The 24510-nt window shown below is 51.5% G+C and overlaps 1 protein-coding gene across 1 annotated transcript; it reads left to right on the top strand.

Moving 5' to 3' along the window:
• Nucleotides 1-76: 76 nt before the first annotated feature.
• Nucleotides 77-17901, top strand: NPHS1 (NPHS1 adhesion molecule, nephrin; the record flags this gene model as incomplete). Its single annotated transcript, XM_084256891.1, has 29 exons — nt 77-134; nt 232-447; nt 797-919; nt 1094-1222; nt 1712-1793; nt 2157-2260; nt 2441-2568; nt 2640-2811; nt 2993-3150; nt 3389-3533; nt 3630-3754; nt 5604-5790; nt 5969-6098; nt 6186-6361; nt 7232-7372; nt 7453-7593; nt 8022-8143; nt 9140-9311; nt 9396-9552; nt 9648-9799; nt 11432-11543; nt 11620-11801; nt 13554-13610; nt 14514-14633; nt 14773-14797; nt 14899-14974; nt 15136-15229; nt 15327-15442; nt 17770-17901. 29 exons carry the CDS (start codon nt 77-79, stop codon nt 17899-17901), a joined length of 3732 nt encoding a protein of 1243 aa, XP_084113017.1.
• Between the last annotated feature and the right edge of the window lie 6609 nt (nt 17902-24510).

Below are 24510 nucleotides of genomic sequence, written 5' to 3'. Positions count from 1 at the left end.
AGTAGGAGAGGGGCCCAGAGAGAGGCAGACGCAGGGGCAGGCAGTGGGTGCTCTGGGACCACAGGCAGAGGCCCGGATGGCCCTAGGAACCCCCGTCACGGTGCCCCTGGTCTTCGTGGGGCTGCTGACCGCAGGTGAGTAAGATCCTGGGCTGGGACTCAGCTGCAAGAGGCCACTGTTTCCCACTGGAGAGACAGAGCCTGCCTTCTGCTCACCCACCTGTGTCCCCAGGCCTGGCCCAGTCACCCAGCCCTGCTTTGGCCCCCAGAGGCTTCTGGGGTCTGCCTGAAAACATGACGGTGGTGGAGGGGGCCGCTGCCACATTGCGGTGTGGGGTCCGCGCCCCAGGCAGTGTGGTGCAATGGGCCAAAGATGGGCTCCTCCTGGGCCCCGATCCTAGGATCCCAAGCTTCCCGAGATACCGCCTGGAAGGGGACCCTGCTAAAGGTAAGGGGTGAGGGCCTCCCGGGTGGCACAGCGGTTGAGCGCTGGGGTGTGAAGCTGCCCCGCAGCCTCTGCAGCGCCTGTTCAATCCCCGGCCGCTGGCGAGGGTCCCACGTGGCGCACAGACCTCTCCTGCCGCACCCGCTGCTCCCCTCAGCAGTGTATTTAGTCAGTCTGCCTGTTCTGTTCCCCGCTCTGGTGAATTCTCTCACCCTCCTGCTCTTCTGACTGTACTCAGTGCTTGTATAAATAAATAAAATACTAAATAAATAAATAAATAAAGGTAAGGGGGGAGACCCTAGACCCGCGGCACCAGCAGAGACCTGCGGCCCTGACTCGGCCCTGCCTTCAGGTGAGTTCCACCTGCGCATTGAAGCGTGTGACCTCAGCGACGATGCCGAGTACGAGTGCCAGGTCGGCCGTTCTGAGACAGGCCCCGAGCTCGTGTCTCCCAGAGTGCTCCTCTCCGTCCTGGGTAAGGGAGTGGCGCCCCCAGGGCCTGGGTGTCTGGGTTTCCAGCTCCCCCTACTCCGGGTCCCCAGCTTTCCAGCCCCAGGGTGCACACTCACTTCTTCAGCAATGAGACTCAAAGCTCAGATCCTCATTCCTTCCCAGCCCTGGTGCCTCAGCCCAGTCTCTTTCTCAACAGTGCCCCCCAAGGTGCTTCAGCTGACCCCCGAGGCTGGGAGCACGGTCACCTGGGTGGCCGGACAGGAGTATGAAGTCAGCTGTGTGTCCGGGGATGCCAAGCCAGCACCGGACATCATCTTTCTCCAGAGTGAGTGGGGGTGAGCGGGTGGGGGCAGTGTGATGCCCCCAGAATGGGGTGGGCGTATGTCCTTCCCATTGTCCACCTAGGGGCCCCCCAAATATGACAGTCTGAGAAGGGGACATAGGAGCAGGCCTGGGGAGACGCTGAGGCTGTGGACACCGTGCATGGGAGGGGACACCCAGGAGTTTGCAGGGCTCCTGGACTGGGCCCCAGGGAAGAGGCTAAGGCTGCAGCAGATTTGGGTGCCAGCACTGGTGCAGAAATGAGGAACTGAGGTGATGGGGTGACTGGTACAACTAGCAAAGATGTGAGGGGAGGGTGGAGGCGGGGAGAACCTCCCTCAGCCCTGAGAACTCTGTTTGTGGGGAGGCGTGACTGTGTGGAGGGAGCAGAGATGGCACACAGTGGGGGAGGGAGCGGCATGTCCAGGCCATGGTCCCCAGGATCTTCCTTGAGGGGAACCCATCAACTCTCCGGTCCTGCTGTTACCCCAAGGTGGACAAGCAGTTTCTGACATTTCTACTAATGTGAATGAGGGGTCCCAGGAGAAACTCTTCACTTCAGAGGCCACAGCCAGGTATGGAAGTTGGGGCTCCCCACCCCCAGTCTGACCCCCCCCATTTCTCCATGAAAACCCCATATCCCAGGGAAATGGACACTTGGGTCCAGGTAGGAATATCTGGGACCACATTGTTCACCTGACACTCCAAGGATACTTAGAAAGCCCAGTTCCACCAAGAATTTGGCCAGATGGTGACCCGTGCGACCCCAGTTATCACTAGTGACCCCCCAGATCTCTTCCTTGGAACTCCAGATTCTAGAAGAGATCAGTATGGAGATTTAGACCAGGTGTGGGGACTGGGATTCCCCACCTCTTCACCCTGACTCCCCAAATTTCAGATGATGACTCTGACTCCAGAACCCCAACTTCTCACCCCAGGGTGACACCCCAGAGCTCGGATAATGGGCAGTTACTGATCTGTGAGGGGTCCAGCCCCGCTCTGGACATCCCCATCCAGGTCTCACTCACCATGAATATTCTGTGTAAGTGGGGAGCTGAATCAGCTGTGGGCGCTGGGGATGGGGAGCAGAAGTTGGGGGCTCTGGAAGAGTGTGGGGATTAATGGAAAATTCAAGACTCAGTGAAAAGCTTGGGGGTTCAGAGGCAGATTGTGGGGCATGGAAAGAATGGATGAACCCCCATGAATGACAGCTGCTCCTCAGTCCCCCCAGGCCCTCCTGTCATCGAGTGGCCAGGCCTGGATGAGGGGCATGTGCGGGCAGGGCAGAGCCTGGAGCTCCTGTGCACGGCCCGAGGCGGGAACCCGCCAGCCACACTGCAGTGGCTGAAGGTAAGAGCAGAAGCCACCTTGGGCGGGGGCAGAGGTGGCCGGGAGCTGACTGAGCTGGTCCCCACCTCTAGAATGGCCAGCCAGTGTCCACAGCATGGGGCACGGAGCATGCTCAGGCTGTGGCCCGCAGCCTGCTGGTGATGGTGGTGCGGCCAGAAGACCATGGGGTGAGGCTCAGCTGTGAGGCCCATAACAGCGTGTCTACAGCGGCCCAGGAGCGCGGGGTCACACTGCAGGTCACCTGTGAGTCTGGGTGCCAGATGCCCATGTATCAGCCTGAGGCCCAGATAACCACCTGCTGGTGCCCCAGCTCATGCCTATCTGACGCCAAGACCTTGTCTGTGCTCAGTCCCTGCTCCGTCTGGACTGGTCTGTGAGGCCTGCAGCCCAGCTGTGTCTCTCCTCTGTCCCCCCATCCCTGTAGTTCCCCCCAGCGCCATTACCATCCTGGGGTCCCCATCCCAGTCCGAGAACAAGAACGTGACGCTGTCCTGCATCACCAAGTCCAGCCGCCCACGGGCCCTGCTGCGGTGGTGGCTGGGCCCGCGGCCGCTGCTGCCCACGGAGGAGACGGTCATGGAGGCAAGGCGGGGGCTGGGCTGGGGTCTGAGGGCAGGGAGAGCTGGGGGCCTGACTGCTGAGTCTGGGAAAGGAGGTGCTTGGCAGCCTTAGTCCTTGGGGGGCATGTACTAGGCCCCCGACTCTTGGGTCTGACAGAAGAGGGGCTGGAGACGCTTCCAGTGTCCCTTCTGGAGTCCGGGTCCCTGGTGCCAAGGATGGGGGTGCCCTATCCCCAGCTCTGAAGCCCCCTCTCTGCCAGGGCCTGCATGGGGGCCACATCTCCATGTCCAACCTGACGTTCCTGGCGCGACGTGAGGACAATGGTCTGATGCTCACGTGCGAGGCCTTCAGTGAGGCCTTCACCAAGGAGACCTTCAAGAAGTCGCTCACCCTGAATGTGAAATGTGAGCCCCCACCTCACGAGGGGGCTCCCGGGCCCTAGAGACCCCATCTTCAGGCCCCAAGAGAGACAGAGCCATTTCTGTGGGTTCTTCCCACAGATCCTGCCCAGAAGCTATGGATCGAGGGGTCCCCAGAGGGGCAGCAGCTCCGGGCTGGGACCCGAGTGAGGCTGGTGTGTTTGGCCATCGGAGGCAACCCGGACCCCTCCCTTACCTGGTACAAGGTTGGTGCCCAGCAAGAGCTGTATCAGCCTAAGGGCTCTCCTCTGTGCCCCCAGCACTGTTACCATCCTGGAGCCTTCCCCTGTGGGGGCGGGCAGGAAGGCACTTCTCCAGAGTCTTGGGAAATCATCCGGAAATCTGAATTTCTTTTTTTTTTTTAAGATTTATTTATTTATGTATACAGCAACTGGGGTGTAGGCCAGAGGTGCAGGGGGTAAGTGGATTCACCAGAGACAGAGCGGGGAACAGAACAGGCAGATTGACTGAAATACACTGCTGAGGGGAGCAGCGGGTGTGAAAGGAGAGGTCTGCTGTGCCACGTGGGTAGCTCCCTGGCCGGGGATTGAACTCATGCAGCACTGGCTGCAGACAGCCACATAGGTTGCGTCTTAACCCCTTGTGCCGCCAGGGAGGCCCAAATCTGAATTTCTTGACAAGTACTGGAGATTTTGAGTTTGGGCAGGGAATTGGAAACAACATAAATGTCAGGAAAATTAAATGGAATTCTAGGAAAATTCTGGAAATTCCGAATAAACATGAGAGTTCTAGAGTAAGAAATTCTGGGTGGGGATTTGGAATTATAAAGAAAAGTGTATTAATTTCACAAAATTAAAGGAAATTCTAGTGAAATCTCAGAATGCAGGTGAAATGGCAAACATTTTAGGAAAAGACTAAATTTCAGGAACAAAGAATGAGAGTCTGGGCGAGGGCTAGAAATTTTGGAGAAAGGTTAGCATTTGAAAAATCATTAATGTTTGAAAATTTGAACATTTGAAAATCATTTGAAAATCATTTTAACATTCGAAAATCATTAATATTAAATCGGACTCTTGGGTTTTGGGAATAAGAGAATAAAATTCCATTTACGTTTAAAGAAATTCTGACAGAATTCTGGGAAAATCCTGGGGCATTAAGGAGCTAAGAGGCAAAGACTAGAAATTATAGGAATGACATTGGAATTTCATTTAGCTGGCTAGAATTTTAGGGAACTGCCAAGAATTTGAACCATACCGAGCATTAGTGTAAAAAACTAGGATAATAACGGAATATTAGGGAAGGATCCAGAAATCTGTGGAAAAAGAACTGGATATAGAGAAAGGTCAAAGAAAATTTGAGGTAAGTGAAAATTTTAAGAAAAAGAATTAAGGCTAGGGCCTCCCTGGTGGCTCAAGGGGTTAAGCACCTCGCTATGAAGCAATCCACAGCCTCTGCAGCACAAGTTCGATCCCCGGCCGGCCAGGGAGCTACCCACATGGCGAGCAGACCTCTCTTGCCTCGCCCGCTGCTCCCCTCAGCAGTGTATTTCATCAGTCTGCCTGTTCTGTTCCCCGCTCTGTCTCTGGTGAATCCTCTCATTCCCCACATCTCTGGCCTGTACCCCAGCTTGTATGCATAAATAAATAAATCTTAAAAAAAAAAAAAAGAGCCTGGGGGAAAAGGCTGGGGGGAAAAGGCTGGGGGGAAAATGAAGAAATACTGGGAAGAGTAGGGGAATTCCAAAGGGGTTTTTTTCTGGCCTATGATGTTGGTAAATGCAGCAGGAATGATTTTTGAGGCTGATTTTTGAGGTGCATGGCAGAGGGTAGGCAGGAAACCCTGACAGTTGCAGGTCTCCAGAGAGCAAGACCCACCGACTCAGGGGGCCCCAACTCAGGGGGCCCAGGGTGAAGAGATGCAGGGTGTGTGTGTGTGTGTGTGTGTTGCTCAATTCTAGGCCCTGTGCTTTACCCTAGTCACGTGCTCACGAAAGCGGGCTCCTTTTCCTCATCACACAGCCAGATGTGGGCAACCTCAGGGCTGGGTGGGGGACGGCAGGGCTACCGCGGTCCCCCAGTCAGTCTCGGCCCGCAGGACTCGCGCACGGTGTCCGAACCGCGGCAGCCCCAGGAGCCGCGACGGGTGCAGCTGGGCAGCCTGGAGAAATCGGGGAGCACCTTCTCCCGCGAGCTGGTGCTGATCACGGGCCCGTCGGACAACCTGGCCAAGTTCACGTGCAAGGCCGGCCAGCTCAGCGCGTCCACGCAGCTGGTGGTGCAGTGTGAGCTAGGGCATGGCCAGGCTGCAGGGCGGGCTGGAGATCTGGGTGGGGGCACAGGGGAGACCTCAGGGCCAGGATGCCCTCGGGCTCAGCCAGGCTTTGGGGGGGTCAGGGAGCGAGACCTGGTGGAAGCAGGCGGGGCCTCCTCATCTCTGAGATCCACGCGTTCATTTCCAAGTCCCCCCGACCAACTTGACCATCCTGGCCAATGCGTCCGAGCTCCGCCCCGGGGACGCCTTGAACTTGACTTGCGTCAGCATCAGCAGTAACCCTCCCGTCAATCTGTCTTGGGACAAGGAGGGGGAGAGGTAAGAGTGTTAGGGCCCCCCGCATCCTGGCCGCCCCCCCCACCCCCAGTCCTGACCTGACCACCCCACCCCCTGCCCCCTCTGCAGGCTGGAAGATGTGGCCACCGCCCGGCCCCGGACTGCCCCGTTCAAAGGCTCATCTGCCGCCAGGACAGTCCTTCTGAGACTGACATCCCGTGACCACGGCCACGGTGTGACCTGCAGGGCCCACAGCGCCACGCTCAGGGAGACCGTGAGCGCCTTCTACCGCCTCAACGTGCTGTGTATGTTTCCTGGCCTGGGCCTCTCTCAAGTCCCTAGTCCCTAAGCTACTGGGCCTTCAAGTCTTTCCCCTCCATCCTGAATCTTGGCCCCTGTCTGGCCTTTATCCTCATCCCTGCTCCTGCTCAGCCCCCATCGCGCATTTGTCCTCCACCTGAGCCCTTGACCCTATCCTGATCCCTCTGTCCACCCTTAATCCAGACCGTGGCCCTACTCTTTTTTTTTTAATTTATTTAGTTATGCATAAAAGACCTGGGGTATAGGCTAGAGGTGCGGGGGGTGAGGGTTGTCAGGGGGTGAGAGGATTCATCAGAGACAGAGTGGGGAGCAGAACAGGCAGACTGACTGAAATACACTGCTGAGGGGAGCAGCGGGCGAGACAGGAGAGGTCTGCTGCGCCATGTGGGTAGCTCCCTGGCCAGGGATTGAACTCGTGCTGCAGTGGCTGCCAAGTGCCACCAGGGGGCCTCCCTGGTGGCGCAAGGGGTTAGGACACAGTCTGTGAAGGAATCCACAGCCACTACAGCACAAGTTAGATCCCCAGCCAGAGAGCTACCCACACAGCGCAGCAGACCTCTCCTGTCTCGCCCGCTGCTCCCCTCAGCAGTGTATTTTGGTCTATCTGCCTGTTCTGCTCTCCACTCTGTCTCTGGTGAACCTCTCATACCCCACATCTCTGGCCTGTAGCCTTTTTTAAAAATGCCACCAGGGAGGCCCATGGCCTCTACTCTTAAGGCAACTTAACTGTTACCTTGTCCACGACCTTAAATCTAGTAGCGACCCCTACTTTAAACCTATAACTGATCTTAAATTCATCTCGGATCCTCCAACTTTAACAACAACTTTGACTCCCGGGGGCACCCCTCATGTAGACCCTCCAGAGTTTCTGGGGGAGCAGGTGCTTGTGGTGACCGCGGTGGAACAAGGCGAGGCCCTGCTGCCGGTGTCCGTGTCTGCCAACCCCACCCCCGAGGCCTTCAACTGGACCTTCCGCGGTTACCGACTCAGCCCAGGTGCGCGGAGCCAGCCTGAGAGCGGGGCGGGTCTCAGGGACCGGAGGGCCTGGCGGGCGCCTGACCCTGACCTCCCGCAGCTGGCGGCCCCCGGCACCGCATCCTGTCTGGGGGAGCTCTGCAGCTGTGGAACGTGACCCGCGCAGATGGTGGCCTCTACCAGCTCCACTGCCAGAACTCGGAGGGCACTGCGGAGGCGCTCGTGCGGCTGGATGTGCACTGTAAGCGCCCTCCTCACCTTCGAAAATTAGGGCACTCTGGAGCCCTGTCCACCAAGGGACCCCCCCAGCCAAGAAACTCTGCCCTCTGTTGAGTCTCCTCCTGGTGTAAGCTCTGCCCACCTAGGGACAGTCACCCCTGCTGGAAGCCCCCCCACCAAGTGCTAGTCAGGCCCATGGTGGGACACCCACTTCCTGTGTGGAATCTCTGCCAGGCAGGACCCACTAACAGGGACATCAAGCCCACCATGAAAGCTGAGGCTGGGTAGAGGGTGGGAGAACCCCGCTAACCCAAGAGCGCCTCTACCAGGATGGTCTTCGCTCACTTCTGTAACTGTCCTGGGCGCCTTTTAGACACTGTCCCACCCCAGGCCCTCTCCTGCCATGGCCTGCCTAGGCCAGTGCCTTCCCCAAGCCCCTACCTCCCCCAGATGCTCCCATCATCCGGACTCTCCAGGACCCCACAGAGGTGAATGTTGGGGGCTCTGTGGACATAGTCTGCACTGTGGATGCCAATCCTGTCCTTCCAGAGATGTTCAGCTGGGAGAGGCTGGTGAGAATTCAACCTTTGGTAAATGGAGGTGGGGCTGGGGTTTGTGGTTCTTACTAGGGACTGTGAGCTGCTTGGGAGGAGGGGCTCCCCTCTATGTGATGCTGCACAGCTGCACACTCGTCAGGGCAGATCCAAGAACTCGCTGCTGATGACACGTGAGTGGGTACATAAGTGGATAGATCCCCAGGTGAGCAGGCAAGTGGATGGGTATATGGATGGGTAGATGAACATGTGGATAGATGTGTGAGTGAATGGAAGGGCAGATGGATAAATGAACAAGCAAATGAATGGATGAATGCATGGAAGGGTGGCTAGATGACTGAATGAGAGAAATGGGTAGATAAGTGGATTAGATTAGAGGGTAGATGGATGACTAGATACACCCTCAGTAGAAAGACAGTGGATGGATGGATGGATGATGGGGGGTTAGTTCTGTGAAGACAGATGGTAGCTGGAAGACTAAGGCTGTAGGTGGGACTCATCCTGGGGGATGATGGAGTGGATGGATGGATGGTCAGTGGAGAAATAGACAGATAGATGAGTTGATGAATAGATGTATGTGTTTATGGGGGTATTTTTGAGGTGGTTGGGTAGATAGATGGACGGGTGGATATATGAGCTAATAAAAGGAAGACAGATGTTGGAATGAATGTGAATAAATGGACGGAGAAGTGGATGGATGGATGGATGGTTAGGTGAATGGATAAATAGATGTGTGCCTTGATGGATACATGGTTCTAAGCATGAATAACTGGATCAACAGATGAGTGAGCGGTTGGCTAGACTGATGGATGAATAGATGGGCCTGTTCGAGACTGATTGGATACATGGATGGATGGATGGGTGGGTGGATGGATGGATGGATGGGTGATGGGGGGTTAATTCTGGGAAGGCTGATTGTGGCTGGAAAACTGAAGCTGCCAGTGGGACTCATTCTGGGGGACGATGGAGCTGGGTCCAGTCTGAGAAACCAACTACTGTGTTTTGGGCCCCCAGGGAGAAGAGGAGGAAGACCAGAGCTTTGATGATGCAGAAAAAGTGTCAAAGGGATCCACTGGGCGTCTGCGGTTCCGCCATGCCAAGCTAGAGCAGGCTGGTGCCTATCAGTGCATCGTGGACAATGGAGTGGCACCTCCAGCCCGAGGCCTTGTCCGTCTTGTTGTCAGATGTGAGTAACACCCAACTGCTGCCGCTAAACCCTCATCTCTCATGTTCATCCACATACCTCACATCGACTCTCAACCCCTCCTAGTTGCCCCCCAGGTGGAGCACCCCACTCCCCTAACTAAGGTGGCTGCAGCTGGAGATAGTACCAGTTCTGCCACCCTCCACTGTCGTGCCCGAGGTGTCCCCAACATTGTCTTCACTTGGACCAAAAACGGGGTTCCTCTGGATCTCCAGGATCCCAGGTGAGCCCAGGCGCAGCCAGGCAGCACTCCAGCCCCTGCTCCGGTCCCCCAGCTCTGGTTCCCCTCCCTGAGCCCCTGCCGCCCCTCCTCTCCAGGTACACGGAACACACGTACCACCAGGGGGTCGTCCACAGCAGTCTCCTGACCATTGCCAACGTGTCTGCAGCCCAGGACTACGCCCTTTTCACGTGCACGGCCACCAACCCCCTCGGCTCAGACCACACCAACATTCAACTCGTCAGCATCAGTATGATGGGAGGGGGCTGAAGTGGGCACAGAGGGGGTGAGGGTGCCCCTGCATCAATCCCCAAGTCTCTTGGTGTTCCCAGACTGACAGTGTTACTGAAACCTGAGAAATGTTTATAAGTGAGGTTGGAGTTTTTGTCTGTCCCAAAAATCCTAATGGGGACTGAAGCTTCTGGAAAACCCACAACAAAGAGGGGGATTTTTTAGTCCAAGTAACTAAAAATTACTTTCAGGAGTTGCTGGGTCCAGGTTCGGCTTTCAAGAACTCTCCATCCCCCGGGTCTGCTTTTCTGTGTTGGGTTTGTTTTTTTTTTTTTTAAGATTTATTTATTTATTCAAACAAGCACTGGGTACAGTCAGAAGCACGGGAGGGTGAGAGAATTCACCAGAGCCAGAGCGGGGAGCAGAACAGGCAGACTGACGAAATACACTGCTGAGGGGAGCAGCGGGTGAGACAGGAGAGGTCTGTCGTGCCATGTGGGACCCTTGCCGGCGGCCGGGAATCGAACCCGCCCTGCAGAGGCTGCGGGTAGCTTCGCAGGCCAGCACTCAACCATTGCGCCACCAGGGGAGGCCCTCTGTGTTGGTTTTATTCTATGACTTTTCATAGCTGCTGTTAGATTTTCTTGGGGAAGTAAAGACTTCTTTGCCTTCCTTACAGTGGTATGAAAGTTCTAGAATTAGGATGCATTGACGCTGCTTGGCTCCCTGCCAAGATTCCCCCAGTCAGGGGAAGGAGATATTCTTCTTGGCCGGGCCTGGGCACATGTCTGTCCTACTAGGAGTGAGGTCACTTCCGTCACAATCACATGGCCTGAGAATGTGGGCAAGTGGTTCTCCAAAGGATAATCAGGGTTCTGCAACCAGAGAGATGAGGGTGTGAGATAGGCACCCTCAAAAATCCACTACAGGCAACATATATATTCTAGTCAGTCTTCATGATTTGGACGGTCTGTATTTGCAAATTGGCTTTAATTGTTAAAATGTATTTGTAGCCCCCAAATCAATATTCATGGTGCTTTTTCACTCATTCAGGGACATGTACAGTGTGGATGAAAAATTCAAGTCGCTCAATGAGCTTTTTCTCAGATGAGATAGAGTCAGTGTTTCAGCTGGTGTGCTGTAACCAGGGGTCTTTTCTGCATTCTATTTAGCTCCACCTTTTTTGTACTTTTGTGTTTTTTGTTAGTGATCTTGTTATTTAAATGCCCTCCAGGGGCAGTGCTGTTGAGTATTTCCAAACACAAGAAGGCTGTGTTATGCCTTAAGGAGAAAACAATTGTGTTGGGTAAGCTTCATGCAGGCATCAGTGCACTGCGGTTGGCCATGATTTCAGTTGCTTGTGAATCAACGATGCATAGTAAATAAGCAGAATGCACATAAAGCAAGATCATGGATTGGTCAGCAGGCAAAATTGTGACCCAAGGCTAGCAGGACCTCAACCCTGCTTTTCCCCCAGAAGCTATGATCTGGTGTTTGCTAACTCAGCATTCCCGGTGACTTGATAGAACACAAACACCATGCATGACAAGAATGGGCAGTATATTTAAAATCATTCTTAAGAAAAATCTGGAAGAAACCACTGGGATCCTTTTATGTCCTCTGATTTCTTTCCACATTCTTTTCCCCAAAGGCCGCCCTGATCCTCCATTGGGATTAAAGGTCGTGAGTGTGACCCCCTACTCGGTGGGGCTGGAGTGGAAGCCTGGCTTTGATGGGGGCTTGCCACAGAAATTCCAAGTCAGGTGGGTGCCTGTCGCGGCAGGAGGAGGTGAGGCAAGGCAGGGCCTATTGGAATGACTGCCCTCTGTCTCCACGCAGGTATGAGGCCCTGGGGATGCCAGGCTTCTTCTACATGGACGTCCTGCCACCTGAGGCCACCACATTCACACTGACTGGGCTGCAGCCATCTACCCGGTATAGGATCTGGCTCCTGGCCAGCAACGCACTGGGGGAGAGCGGACTAGACAGCAAGGGGTCCCAGACCACTATCACCACCCCAGGTGAGAAAGAACAGTTAAGACTTGGGCAGAGTTCCTCAGAGGACGTATAGGGGGGTACAGTGAAGTCATTACTATTATTCCCTTTTTGCAGATCAATAAGCTGAGACCAGAGAGGTTAAGTGACTTGTCAAAGGTCACACAGCTAGGAGGAGCTAGAGATGAGATTGCAACTCAGGCAGATGAACTTAGGAGGTCAGTTTTTAGCTGCTAAACTATACTGAATGCAATTAATGACTCAAAGGAAATTAGGGAAGAGTTTGAATTGCAAGAAAATCAAAATTGTGAGGTGCAGCTAACTAAAGCTGTGCTTAGTGGGAAATTTATAGCAGTAAATGCTCATATTTAGATTTTAAAAAAGAAAAGTCCAAACTGACATTATAAGTTTCCATCTAGAAGAACAGCAAATTGAACCGAAAGTAAAGAGAAAGAAGTAATAGAGGTAAGAGTATATATTGATGGACTAGAAAACAGAAAAACAACAGAGAAAAATCAATGAAACCAAGTTTCTTTTTTTCAGAGATCAATAAAATTTGTAAGCAATACAACAACAACAGCAAAAGGAGATACAACTTGACTATCAGAAATGGAAAAGGGACATTACTACTAATCCAACAGACATTAAGGGGATAATTGGGAAGTATTATGAAAAAAAAAGCCATTATACAAATAAATTCAGCAACTTTGATGAAATGCAAAGTTCCTTGCACTTGGCAAATGGGGAGCTATTGACTCTGGCAGGCACTGCAGGGCCATGGTTGCTTAGTCATACCGAATCTGGTTCTAACTAACCTGGGTTCAAATCCTAGCTATGCCACTTTCTAGTCGTGAGAACTTAGCAAGTTATATAACATGTTTGAACCCCAGTTTCTAAAGTTAAGGCAGATCTCAGATCTCTTGTGCCTCAGTCTCTGAAAGTAAGATCTTTTCAGACTTTTGTGAGGATTAAAGGAGTTATTGTTTCTGAAGTGCTTAGATCAGGGCCCTGTACAAAGAGACCTAACTTTCTTTCTCTCTCTCTTCTTGACAGAACAGCATTTTCTATACCTACAAACTTCTCTACTTTTTTTTTCTTGTTCTTAGTCTTCTCTCTCAACACTAAAACATAAAGTACTACAGTCACCTCCTTTGCTCTAGAAGTTATACCTATATTAAGCAATCCTGAGAGCTTAGCATCTTTTTTGGTTAGCCCCCAAATTGACAATTCTGATTAAAAGAATCTTGCACACCATGAAGTGCTTATCAGTAATAATAATTATTATTGGTATTGGAATGGCTATTCATGGTATTATTCATAGTAATATTACCAGCAATTTCTAGGTCTCTTTGGGATATTCCTAAGCCATAAATCAATTCCCAGGAGTCTCAAAATTGGTTGGAAAACTTACTAGGAGACACAGAAATATTTAAGGTTTATCCCTTAATTTAAGGTTCTTGATGTTAATTTACACTCTTTTTAAAAAAGATTTATTTATTTATGCATACAAGAGCTGAGGCACAGTCCAGAGATGTGGGGGGTGAGAGGATTCACCAGAGACAGAGTGGGGAGCAGAACAGGCAGATTGACTGAAACACACTGCTGAGGGGAGCAGCGGGTGAGACAGGAGAGATCTGCTTCGCCATGAGGGTTGCTCTCTGGCAGGCCGGGGGTTGAACTCGTGCTGCAGAGGCTTCGAATTGCTTCATAGTGCAGTGCTTAACTCCTTGCACCACCAGGGAGGCTCCTAATTTATACTCTTCATATCTACCCTTCAGGTCTAGATCAACCTTCTGGAGAACCTGATGGCCAACCACCTACAGAGCTGCCTGAAGGTGAGTCCTGAATAGAACTTTCTAGTCTGTATCCCTGCCTCCTCTCCCCAGTGGCTGCAGTCCCACGAGACTAAGTTCTGTCCCTCTAATTCCCTCATCCACATCCTTAGCCTTTGTCTTGCTTGGATGTGAAAGCAAAGACATCTCCCTATACCTCCAGCATTCATCTCATTTCTTAGCAGCTAGCAGAGGGCTGTCCTAATGTTCTGGCAGAATCCCACTGGGTTCTAATTCTGATCTCTAATCACTGTGGAAAGAGGTATAGATGCGCTTACTGGCCAATTGGGATGTGTCCTCCATGGAGTCCTCCCAGAGCCCTACACACTCAGCAGGGGAGTGACCGTTTCATAGAACTTGGAGAGATGGATGCTGAGCACACCTTAGCTTTGGCTTAGAGGTACTTAGCTTTGTCTTCAGGTAAAGGAGCCTGAAGTTTGTGCAAAGAGGAAGTCGTTCGATATGGAGTTTGAGAGCAAATAGAGTTTACTCTAGAAGAGAAGACACTTAAGGACAGATAATTGACTATGTCAGTGTCAGTGATTCTGGAAACAGCCAGTGTTTGGTTGGTGTGGATGGAGGGTCCGTTCCCAGAGCTTATGGTAGGTGGGCAAAGCTAGAAATGTGGGAAGAGGCCAGACCACAGAAGGTCTTGAATGCTCAGCTAAGGAGCTGGTGCTTCTGCCTGAGTCCAAGCAAAGGCAGGACTTACTACTAATGACTTGATGTGAGAAAGGAATCACCTGCCCTGGAGCGGCAAGGAGTTGGCAAGGAAACCCATCCCCATTTGCCACCCTGACTCTGGAGGAGGGCTTGGCTTGGTCAGGGATGGGATTTCCCCAGAACCTGGCTTGGGGCCCAGTGCCACTTGATTTGGGCTCACTGAAGGTAACTTCCACCCCCCAGGACCCTCAAAGCTGCCCCTGCTGCCTGTGCTGTTTGCTGTTGGGGGTCTTCTACTGCTCTCTAATGCCTCCTGTGTTGGGGGCTACCTCTGGAAGCGCAGAATGAGGCGTCTTGCTGAGGGTGAGGAGAGACCCTTTTCTCTCAGGAGGGAAGCCCCAGGGTGACGGGAAGTCTTGGGGCAGCTGCATATTTGAAAGTCTCCCTGAACCAGCTGGGCTCAGGGGGGCACCTCTGACCCCTCTCTTCCTGTTTCCCTCAGGCATCTCAGAGAAGACAGAGGCAGGGTAAGTGGGGGGTATTTTCCCATTAAGGAGTGCTCTGAGAGAAGGTTTGGGGGTGACAGATATCAGAGGGTCATCAGGTAACTTTGCTCCATACCTCGAAGGTCAGAGGAGGACCGAGTCAGGAATGAATATGAGGGGAGCCAGTGGACTGGGGACCGGGACACTCGGAGCTCCACGGTGAGTAGGGGGAGGGGTTCTGACAGCCCCGCAGACAGGACCTGACAGTGACGAAGATTCTGCTGTTAACTTCAGGCTAGTCATTGCCTTTTCCAGGAAATACTGAGCCAGAGGGTAGGAAGGACTTTATCTGTGTTGTTTTTTTTTGGGGGGGGGGATAGGTTAGCACTACAGATGTAGAGCCATATTACCACTCCATGAAGGATTTTGGCCGCCAGCTACCCCCCACACTGGAGGAGGAGTCTTATGCTCGAGGTGAGTCATGCCCACATCAGAACTACCCTCAATCATAGAGTCCCCTGATGCCTGGACCAGGTGCCCTGCTCATCTCTTGCATCTGCTCCAACTCCAGGTTTCACAGGTCTTGAAGTAGAGAATATGGTCTTTCCCGAGCACCTGTATGATGAGGTGGAAAGATTGTACCCCCCGCCTGGAGCCTGGGGATCCCTCTACGATGAAGTTCAGATGGTGAGATTTGTATCAGCAGAAATCTTTCCTGGGTAGTGCCAGAAACCCACCACCTGATGCTTGTGTTAGTTAGGATAAGCTAGCTGCTGAAACAAAGAGGCCTGCATCCCATGGCCTAAAGAAGATAGTCTGTTTCTTTCTCTAATAGGTGCCACAGGCAAGTGACTGCTGCATGTGCCTATTTCAGAACCCAAGTTCTTTCCATTGTGTTCCTTGGCCCTCCCCTAGCATGCTGTCCAAGTCTGCATGGAAGGAACCATTCAGTGGTGGGGGTGGGTATTCAACTGATGGGAAAGGGAAAAAGAAGGTGATAGAGGCACAGCCTTCCCTTATGGTTCAGGCCCAGAAATGGTACGTTCTGCTCTCATTATCCTGCAAAGGAAGCTGAGAAACGTAGTCCATCTTGGCAGCTACAGGCCTCGCTACAGCTCTATTAGTGTGGCATAAGGGAGACGTGCATTTCCCTGGATAACTAGCCATTTCCATTACACTGGTTAAGCAGAGTAACTATAAAGAAAAAATTCTTTGGGGCCTCCCCTGGTGGCGCAGTGGTTGAGCGCTGGGCTGCAAAGCTGCCTGCAGCCTCTGCAGTGCCAGTTCGATCCCCAGCCACCGGGCGAGTGTCCCACATGGCACACAGACCTCTCCTGCCGCCCGCTGCTCCCCTCAGCAGTGTACTTCGTCAGTCTGCCTGTCCTGCTCCCCGCTCTGGCTCTGGTGAATTCTCTCACCCTCCCGTGCTTCTGACTGTACCCAGTGCTTGTATAAATAAATAAATAAATCTTTAAAAAAAAAAAAAGAAAAGAAAAAATTCTTTGGCCCATTCAACTGAAGTCAAGGAATAGAATTATTTTCAGGACCACCCAGCTGAACCCAGAATTCTCCCTAAAGATGTCCCTGGCAAATCCAGGCTTGCATCCTATTAGATTAGGAGCCTTCAAAGAAAGGGAAGGCCTCCTTTTCAATAGCTCCAAAACCTTAACACTAACACTTACTGGTTTAGCTTGAGTTACAAACTCACTGCTGAACCAATCGCTGAGGCAGGGGATGGCAGATGACAGTCTTTGTGACCTTGGCTAGTGCTCTGGCGCCTATGGGTCAAGGATATCCCTGTTAGATTGTGCCAGATGGGGCACTAGGCTCGGATGGTATTTTCCCCGCCTGTGCGGAAATAACGCCCCTTGACTGCTGTCCATGGTGCTGAACCGCATGTGCCCTCCAGAGCGCAGGAAGCAGCCTGCACACTCCCTCCCCCTCGCCCCCCTTATAAAGAGTCTGGCAGCAAATAGGCCTCGCAGGACATACTGTCTTTCTAAAAGCCACTCAACTGTGTCATTGAAATGTAAAGGCAGCCAGAGACAGTACAGAAATGAAAGGGCATGGCTAAGTTCCCATAACATTTTTTTATAATGAAATTTGAATTTCATGAAAGTTTGTATGTCACAAATGTTGTTTTACATTTAATGTTCCCCAATAATTTCAAAATTTAAAATAAAAAAATCTAAAAAGCATGCAAGCACAAGCATCAGGCCTTATTTGGCCCCCAGACAAATCTGTTCTAAGTGTACTGAGCTGTAACTACTGTTTTCTCCTGTTCTTAGGGCAAAGGGCATCCCAACTAAGGACCAGAGAAATCACAAGCCACACCCCACAGTTCCCATAGCTGATATCGTGGACTCTAAAAGTTTTCATTTCTGACATCTAAATTATTTTTTGACAGGAAATCAGGAGATAGCTTGAGCTTGAATAAAAAACAATCCAGTTAGAGGGGTCAATGGGGTGAGAAGACATAGATAAATCACTATTATCAAAGGGTGGATATTGTTGAAGTAAGGTGGGCAGTTTGTAGGGATTCATGATGGGTGTTCATTCTAGTCACCATCCTCTTTGTATATGCTGGGGTTTTTCTTTTTTTTAAAAAAAGATTTATTTATTTATGCATTCAAGAGCTGGGGTACAGGCCAGAGGTGTGTGTGGGGAGGTGAGAGGATTCACCAGAGACAGACTGGGGAGCAGAACAGGCAGATGTACTGAAATACACTGCTGAGGGGAGCAGCGGGTGAGACAGGAGAGGTCTGCTGTGCCATGTGGGTAGCTCCCTGGCTGGGGATCAAACTCATGTTGCAGAGGTTGTGAATAGCTTCACAGGTTGTGTCTTAACCCCTTGCACCACCAGGGAGGCCCTATGTTGGGGTTTTTCTATAGTTAGAAGATGAAGCATTGCGGGGGGGGGAGGGGCGGTTTGAGCAAGAGTGTGTATCCTCAGAGCTACAAAGCTGATCCACAGGGCATCTCTCTGTAGTTCTAACTCCTCCTTTGCTTGTCAGGGACCCGGGGACCATCACTGGTCTGAGGACATGTATGAAGATCCAAGAAGAATCTATGATCAGGTGGCCAGGGACTTGGCCCCTATGGAACCTGATTCTCTACCCTTTGAGCTGAGGGGACATCTGGTGTGAAATGTCTCAACACCCTCTGCCTATACCTGTTGTGTCCCGCAACATATCACAGTGGTCATCTTCACTCCGGCCTGGGCTGAGCTTGCTAAGGGAACTTCATAAGATACAAAGAGACTGGACTTTTTCAAGGGAGGACATAGAAGGGTGTGTGTAAGTGCCAGAAGCTGACTGCAGCTGGCGTGAAGGTAAACAAGACTCTTCCTAGCTTTGGCTTTGGAAACTAAACTCCTCCAAAGGAATACAGCGATGTGAAAAGGACATAGCCAAAACAATAAAGCTGTGCTGAGGGTCTTTATGCTTTTGAAGTAAAATTTTCAAAAGTGTGAAAAGACGTTTTAAAAACTCAGTTCATTTTGAGTTCAATGGCAACTGAAAGAGGTGGTAATAAGTGAAATTAAGAACTGTTGCTATATCCCACTTGTTTTACTGTTTTCCACAGTTCTCTAAAACATGATGTATAAACCGTGATATCCATGGAAACATAAACATCTATTTCTGTAGAAAATAAAATAGACTGTCAAAACCAGCTAGAGACAAAAGAACACGTATGTATGATTTCTTGTACAGACACTCTCAAGCAGGAAAGATAATCTGGTGACAGCAGACCAAGGGGTGTTTGGGACCATGAGAAAGGAGTTTATTGCAAAATTTATGAGGGAACTTGGGGGCTGATGGAAATGCGCTTTATCATGACTGTGGTAATGGTTACATGGGTTTGTGGATTTGTCAAAAGTCATCAACCTGTGCATTTAACAGGAGTGCATTTTACGTACATAAATTACACCTCAGCTAAGGTGATTTTAAAAACAATTTCCAAAGTAAAGCCACCCAGCAAGAGAATTCTTATTCTTTATATTAAAGAGCAGGAAAAGCAAACTTAGAAATCCGTCTGTTTCCCTGATGAACAAGGTATAGTTAAATGTAATCTTTCTTGAGGCCTCCACTTTTATTTGATTAATTTTATTATTAAAACTACTTATTCCAATAAGTCCACTAGACTTACTATGGTGATTGCTTTAAAATATATACAGGGCCTCCCTAGTGACCTAGGGGTCAAATCTCTGTGCTATCCCTGCTACAGCCCGAGTTTGATCCCTGGCCGGCCAGGGAGATACACACATGGCACAGCAGACCTCTCCTGCCTCTCCTGCCTCTCCTGCTGCTCCCCTCAGCAGTGTATTTCAGTAGATCCGCTTGTTCTGCCCCCAGTTTGTCTCTGGTGAATCCTCTCACCCCCCACACCCCAGGCCTACACCTCAGTTCTTATACAAAAAAAAAAAATTATGCCTGGAAAGGATAGGGTAACTATGATAAGCAAGGATTAAAAATAAATTAAGGAAAGTATTTTGTGTATTTTGTGAGGTTAAAGCAAGATCAGATAATACATGAGAGTGTGTGTGTGTGTGTGTGTGTATGAGAGAGAGAGAGCTAGCAAGCTGGGGGATGCTATGACAGCCTGGTGCTGAGGTGCCAAAACCCAAGCAGAGGGGAGGGCATGTGCAGGAGGGCCCTACAGGGCAGGCTGTTGCAGCCCCAGGGGTATGAAAAGGACCAGTAGCTGACAGTAGTAGCAGCAATGGGACACAAGTGACATACAGAGGGGCTGATCAAAAAAACAAATCTATCAACAACAGCCAGATCTCCCACTATGAAGGAAGGAGCTCTGCATGGATCAGAATATACCGTGAGCCCTGGGTGATGCTTTGTCCATTTGATGTCCTTGAGACCACGAAGACAAATGGAAACACCTAACAAAAATGCTTCAGCACAAACAGGTGCTCATGGGAGTTTAAATTAATACAACCACTTTGCAAAACTGATTGCATCTACTAAATCTGAGCATATGCACTACCCTTTGACCCTACAATTATACTTCTAGGTAGATAATCAATAGACATGCTTATAAATGTGAACTAAAAGACTTGAACTGAAAAGTTCATGGCTACCAGAATCTGGAGACAGTCCAAGTGTCCATCAGAGGAGAACAGACCACTAAGTTGCTTATTAACCCAATGCATGTTGTGCCGATGTGACCAGTGTGAACCAGGGGTGTGACAATATGGGCTAATCTCGCAAACATATATTGACTCAAATAAGACTCAGAGAGAAGACACAGAAGGATTTCTTCTGCTTGGAGTTACAAACAGAGAGAACTGAGCTGTGGCATCAGAAGTCAAGAGCCATCTGTGCAGGGGGGAAGAGAGTGTGTATATTCAGAAAGGTGTTTGATAATGTTGTTTTCAGGGCTGGGCACTAGCAACACAGATGTGATCACTTCGTGAAAATGTATCACACTGAATGCTTGCGGTAAGGACACTTTTTTTTTTTTAAGATTTATTTACTTATGCATATAAGAGCTGGGGTACAGGCCAGAAGTATGGGGGGTGAGAGGATTCACCAGAGACAGAGCGGGGAACAGAACAGGCAGACTGACTGAAATACATTGCTGAGGGGAGCAGCGGGCGAGACAGGAGAGGTCTGCTGCGCCATGTGGGTAGCTCCCTGCCCGCGGATCGAACTTGTGCTGCAGAGGCTGCGGATTGCTTCATAGTGCTGTGCTTAACCCCTTGCCACCACCAGGGAGGCCCAGAACACATTTCTTTATGTGTGTTGTAAGCTATTAAACATCTTACATTCTATCTTTACATTCTATAGCATTGTGGTTGAAACTCTGTTTTCCTGATGTGGTGAACAATGCCTGGTATTTTTCTGAACGACAGAAAACCACTATCTTCACTCTACTTACTACAGAGTTTCATGGCAGCAAAAGCTAGGGCATGTCCATGCAGGTATGGACGTGTTTAATAATTTCAGATAATTATAAACTTTTTTTTTGAACCCACATGAACGCATTCATGGGCATTTTCAAGATGTTCAGAGCGGGGAAGCAGCGTCTGAATGAAGGCCCCTGACCAAACAGCGCCTTCCCGCCCTTGGGGCAGCCAAAGACTTTGGCGCAACTTTCCAAAGGTACCACCAGGGGGCGCCACCGCCCCGCTTGAGAAGAACTGAAGCATTGGAGACTCCAAGCCGCGCCCTGGTCCGGGGGTCTGGCCTTCACAGGACAGGTCTGTGCTGCAGATGCCAAGGTGGCCGTGGAGGGGGTAGCGGGGGTGGGGGAGTGTCCTCTGCAGCCAGGGGGTCACCGCGCCCCGCTAGTCCAGGTAAGCAGGTGTGTGGTACCTAGGCAAGGACTGAGCCCGGGGAGGGATTTCCTTAAGCTGCTGGAGAGCGACAGCCAGAGCAGAGCGTGGTGGGACTGAAAGCCAGTGAAATGGGCATCACCAAGGTGGTCTTAGGTGACTGGATTTATCCTGTGGGTATCACAAAGCCGGTGACTCGTTGAAAGGACAGACAGCCTGTGGGAGCCGGTAACCCCTACTCCAAGCTCGTCTTCTCTCTTCACTCCCGCAACCAACGGAGTCACTCATGAGCCCAGTTGTTCTGGAATCTGGTGTCGGTGAACGCTTTTCCTGGTGACGGGCAGAGTCTTCTCTCTGGAAGCAGCAGTGCCCAGTCCCCCAATTCAGGTAGGTTTTTTTGTTTTGTTTTGTTTTTTTAAGATTTTTATTTATGTTGTGTAGAAGAACTGGGGTGTAGGCCAGAGGTGCAGGGGGTGAAATGATTCATCAGGCATTAGTGTGAAACGACAGGAGTCTCCTCCCAGAAGGCCCTGCACAGGCTGGGGTCAGGCCTTGCTGCTGAGCTGTCCTACATCCTGAGGCGAGGGATGCGTGAGAGCTAATGAGGCAAATAGGGAAGGAAAAGGCTTTGAGAGAAAAGGTCCAGAAACAGGAAGCAAGTTGGTGATGGAGGAACAGCGGGCATCATAGAGGGTGAGGGGCAGGGGAGACATAGGTGCTAAGGCAGGGGAGGGGAAACACCATATTGTCAGGGACGCGCTTCGAAGCTGGGTGAGCATTTATTTTATTTATTTATTTATTTTTACCTTTTTTTTTTATAGAGGCATGTTTTTATTTTATTTATTTATTTGTTTGTTTGTTTTGTTTATACAAGCACTGGGTACAGTTAGAAGCGCAGGAGGGTGACAGAATTCACCAGAGCCAGAGCGGGGAACAGAACAGGCAGACTGACGAAATACACTGCTGAGGGGAGCAGCGGGTGGCAGGAGAGGTCTGCGCACCATGTGGGACCCTCCTCCGGTGGCCGGGGAGCAGCCAGGAATCGAACCGGCGCCGCAGAGGCTGCGGGCAGCTTCGCAACCCAGCGTTCAACCGCTGTGCCACCGGGGAGGCCCACGGGCGAGCATTTATTTAATCGCCATGGGAGCTGGTGACGTACCCTTTGACCCTGTTCAAGTACTACATTTCTGAGTAAAACAGCAAATCTTGCCAACCTAAGGTGGCTTTGAGGATCCTCAGACACACGGGTGATGAATGGTGTACACCTCACCAAGGGCCAGGCACCAATGAGACTGTGCACACACAGCTCTTCATGATCACAACCAGCACCTATTGAGCACCTGTTGTATACCAGGCTGTGTGTGTCCATGAACTCATGGGCTCTTTCTAACAGCCCTGTGAGACCACTACTATGATACTGTTTTACTTTTATTTTTAAATTTTTTAATGCGTACAAGAGCTGGGGTGTAGGCCAGCGGTATAGGGGGTAAGACGATTCACCAGAGACAGAGTGGGGAGCAGAACAGGTGTGTAACGCAACCAACCCATACCGGGTAGGTTCATTAACGGTTCTAGCAGCCATGTTGTCGTCACGCTCTCTGCCTTTTGTAGTTGCCATACTCCGCTGCGCTCCTCCGTACTCTCCTCCATCCTTGACACCGCACCACCACCCCGCACTCTGCCGCGCCACCCTTATAAACCCAGCCTCTCAGCCCAGGTGTACCCACCTAGGCATGTCCACACCCTACTCCAGGTGTCCGCCATCAGGCACGCATTCAGGGCTGCAAGCATCCACCATTAAGCCCAATGGTGGGAGGGCAGAAAACCCTAATACTTTACCTACCCTACAGTCCACCCCCTCAGGGTTTTCTGCCAGACGGTCTATACAAGTTATATATACACGTTTCTCTTGGCGATAGGAACACTGCAGCCATGGCCCACAAAAGCAAGCGAAATACATCACAATATAACAACATACAACAGGACACAAATGAGTCCAGGCAGGGCACCAAGCTAGTGGCAAAAGACAAGATTATTGGCACCAGCAGATGAGCCACCAAATCTGCTGCCGAAGGCACCGCTCATACGAGGGAAGGGAACCACTCACGGCATCTGCCGTCACACGCCAGGAGCCGTCAGGCTTCCCGGCCTTCTCTGGCTGTGGTCTCGGCCACAAGCCTCACACCTCATCCGCTCCCGGGATGCGCTCACTCTTGGGTTGGCGATTCTGCACCGTTGGGGGTAATCGCCAGCCCTCAGGGTTCTCCGTCTGCGGTCACTCCAACACTCGGCTTTCATAGCCACCAACATAGCAAGTAGACCCTTGACATTTTCCTGGATTTCCATAGAGCAGAGTGCATTCTGCTCCTGTGTCTGCTAAAGCCAAAACCCTTTGCACGTTAGTTGGGGACCAGCGGATGGCAAGCTCCACACGTGGCCTCCGGTCCCCGCCCATCCCCTGTGGATGGGTTCCTTTGCCATCACCCTATTCAAAGGCGATCAGGCCATTGCCCGAGGACGGGGTTGGCAGCAAGTGGTCTTCCGGGCTCAGGGCATGCACCTGAGGCCTGGAGCTTCCAGGCTTGCCCTGGGCAGCAGTCTCTCTCCTGGGCGTGAACCTCTGGTCCTCTTGCAGCTGCTGCCATAATTCTAGCAAATATGCCTTGGGCTGTGCATGTATTTTGGTGGGATCTACACCTGCTCTCACTAAATCTGTCCACATTTGGTTACGGGTAACTTTAACAGGTTCTGTGATGCCAAGAGGCTTCCTTGCCCTCCTTGGCATTCCTCTTGACCTTTCAACAACTACCTGTATTCCTTTCTGAGTCTGAGAGCGCCAGCTTTCGACTTCACCCCAGCGAGCTATCACGGTTGTGACGGCGTGTATCTGACGTCCCACAAAGGGGGCTAGAACTGCCATGAGGGATCCAAATGAGGATGAGGGGCCACTCTTTAATACCAAGTCTCTCACCCCTGCTGTGAAACGCTCATCGTCAGGACCACGAGTGTTTACACTGAACATGGCCTGCCGCATCCCCAATTCCCAGAGCACCTGTGCCAGCTCGGCGTCCGCCCGCCATCCGCTTACTGTCTCCGGCACGTCTCCCACATCAGCCCACACTGTTCGCATGGCAGCCATTATCCACTCCGGCAGGGTGTGGTCGCCCTGGCCATACCGCCGGCTGTTCTGCAGCCTCTGCCTCAAGGATGGGTGTGAAGTCACGGAGGCCAGTCTCTCCCTCTCCTGTGCCGTGCACATAATCCCGTCTACCCCCAGGTCCCACAAACGCAGCAGCCAGGCTACCAAGGGTTCCCCTGGTTTCTGGCGGAACTGTTTGCCAGGTCCACCAGTTCCGCCTGGGTGTAAGGTTGGTAGGTAGTGAATTCTGTCATCTGTGGTGGTCTGTTTGCTCCGAACTTCTTCCTCCAGAATCCTCAAGCATTGTTGCAGCATCTGCATCTCTGC

Source organism: Talpa europaea (genome assembly GCF_964194135.1).
Source record: "Talpa europaea genome assembly, chromosome: 16".
Taxonomy (NCBI): Eukaryota; Metazoa; Chordata; class Mammalia; order Eulipotyphla; family Talpidae; genus Talpa; species Talpa europaea.
The sequence above is the reverse complement of the archived record's forward strand: the minus strand, read 5'-3'. Positions and strand labels throughout refer to the sequence as shown.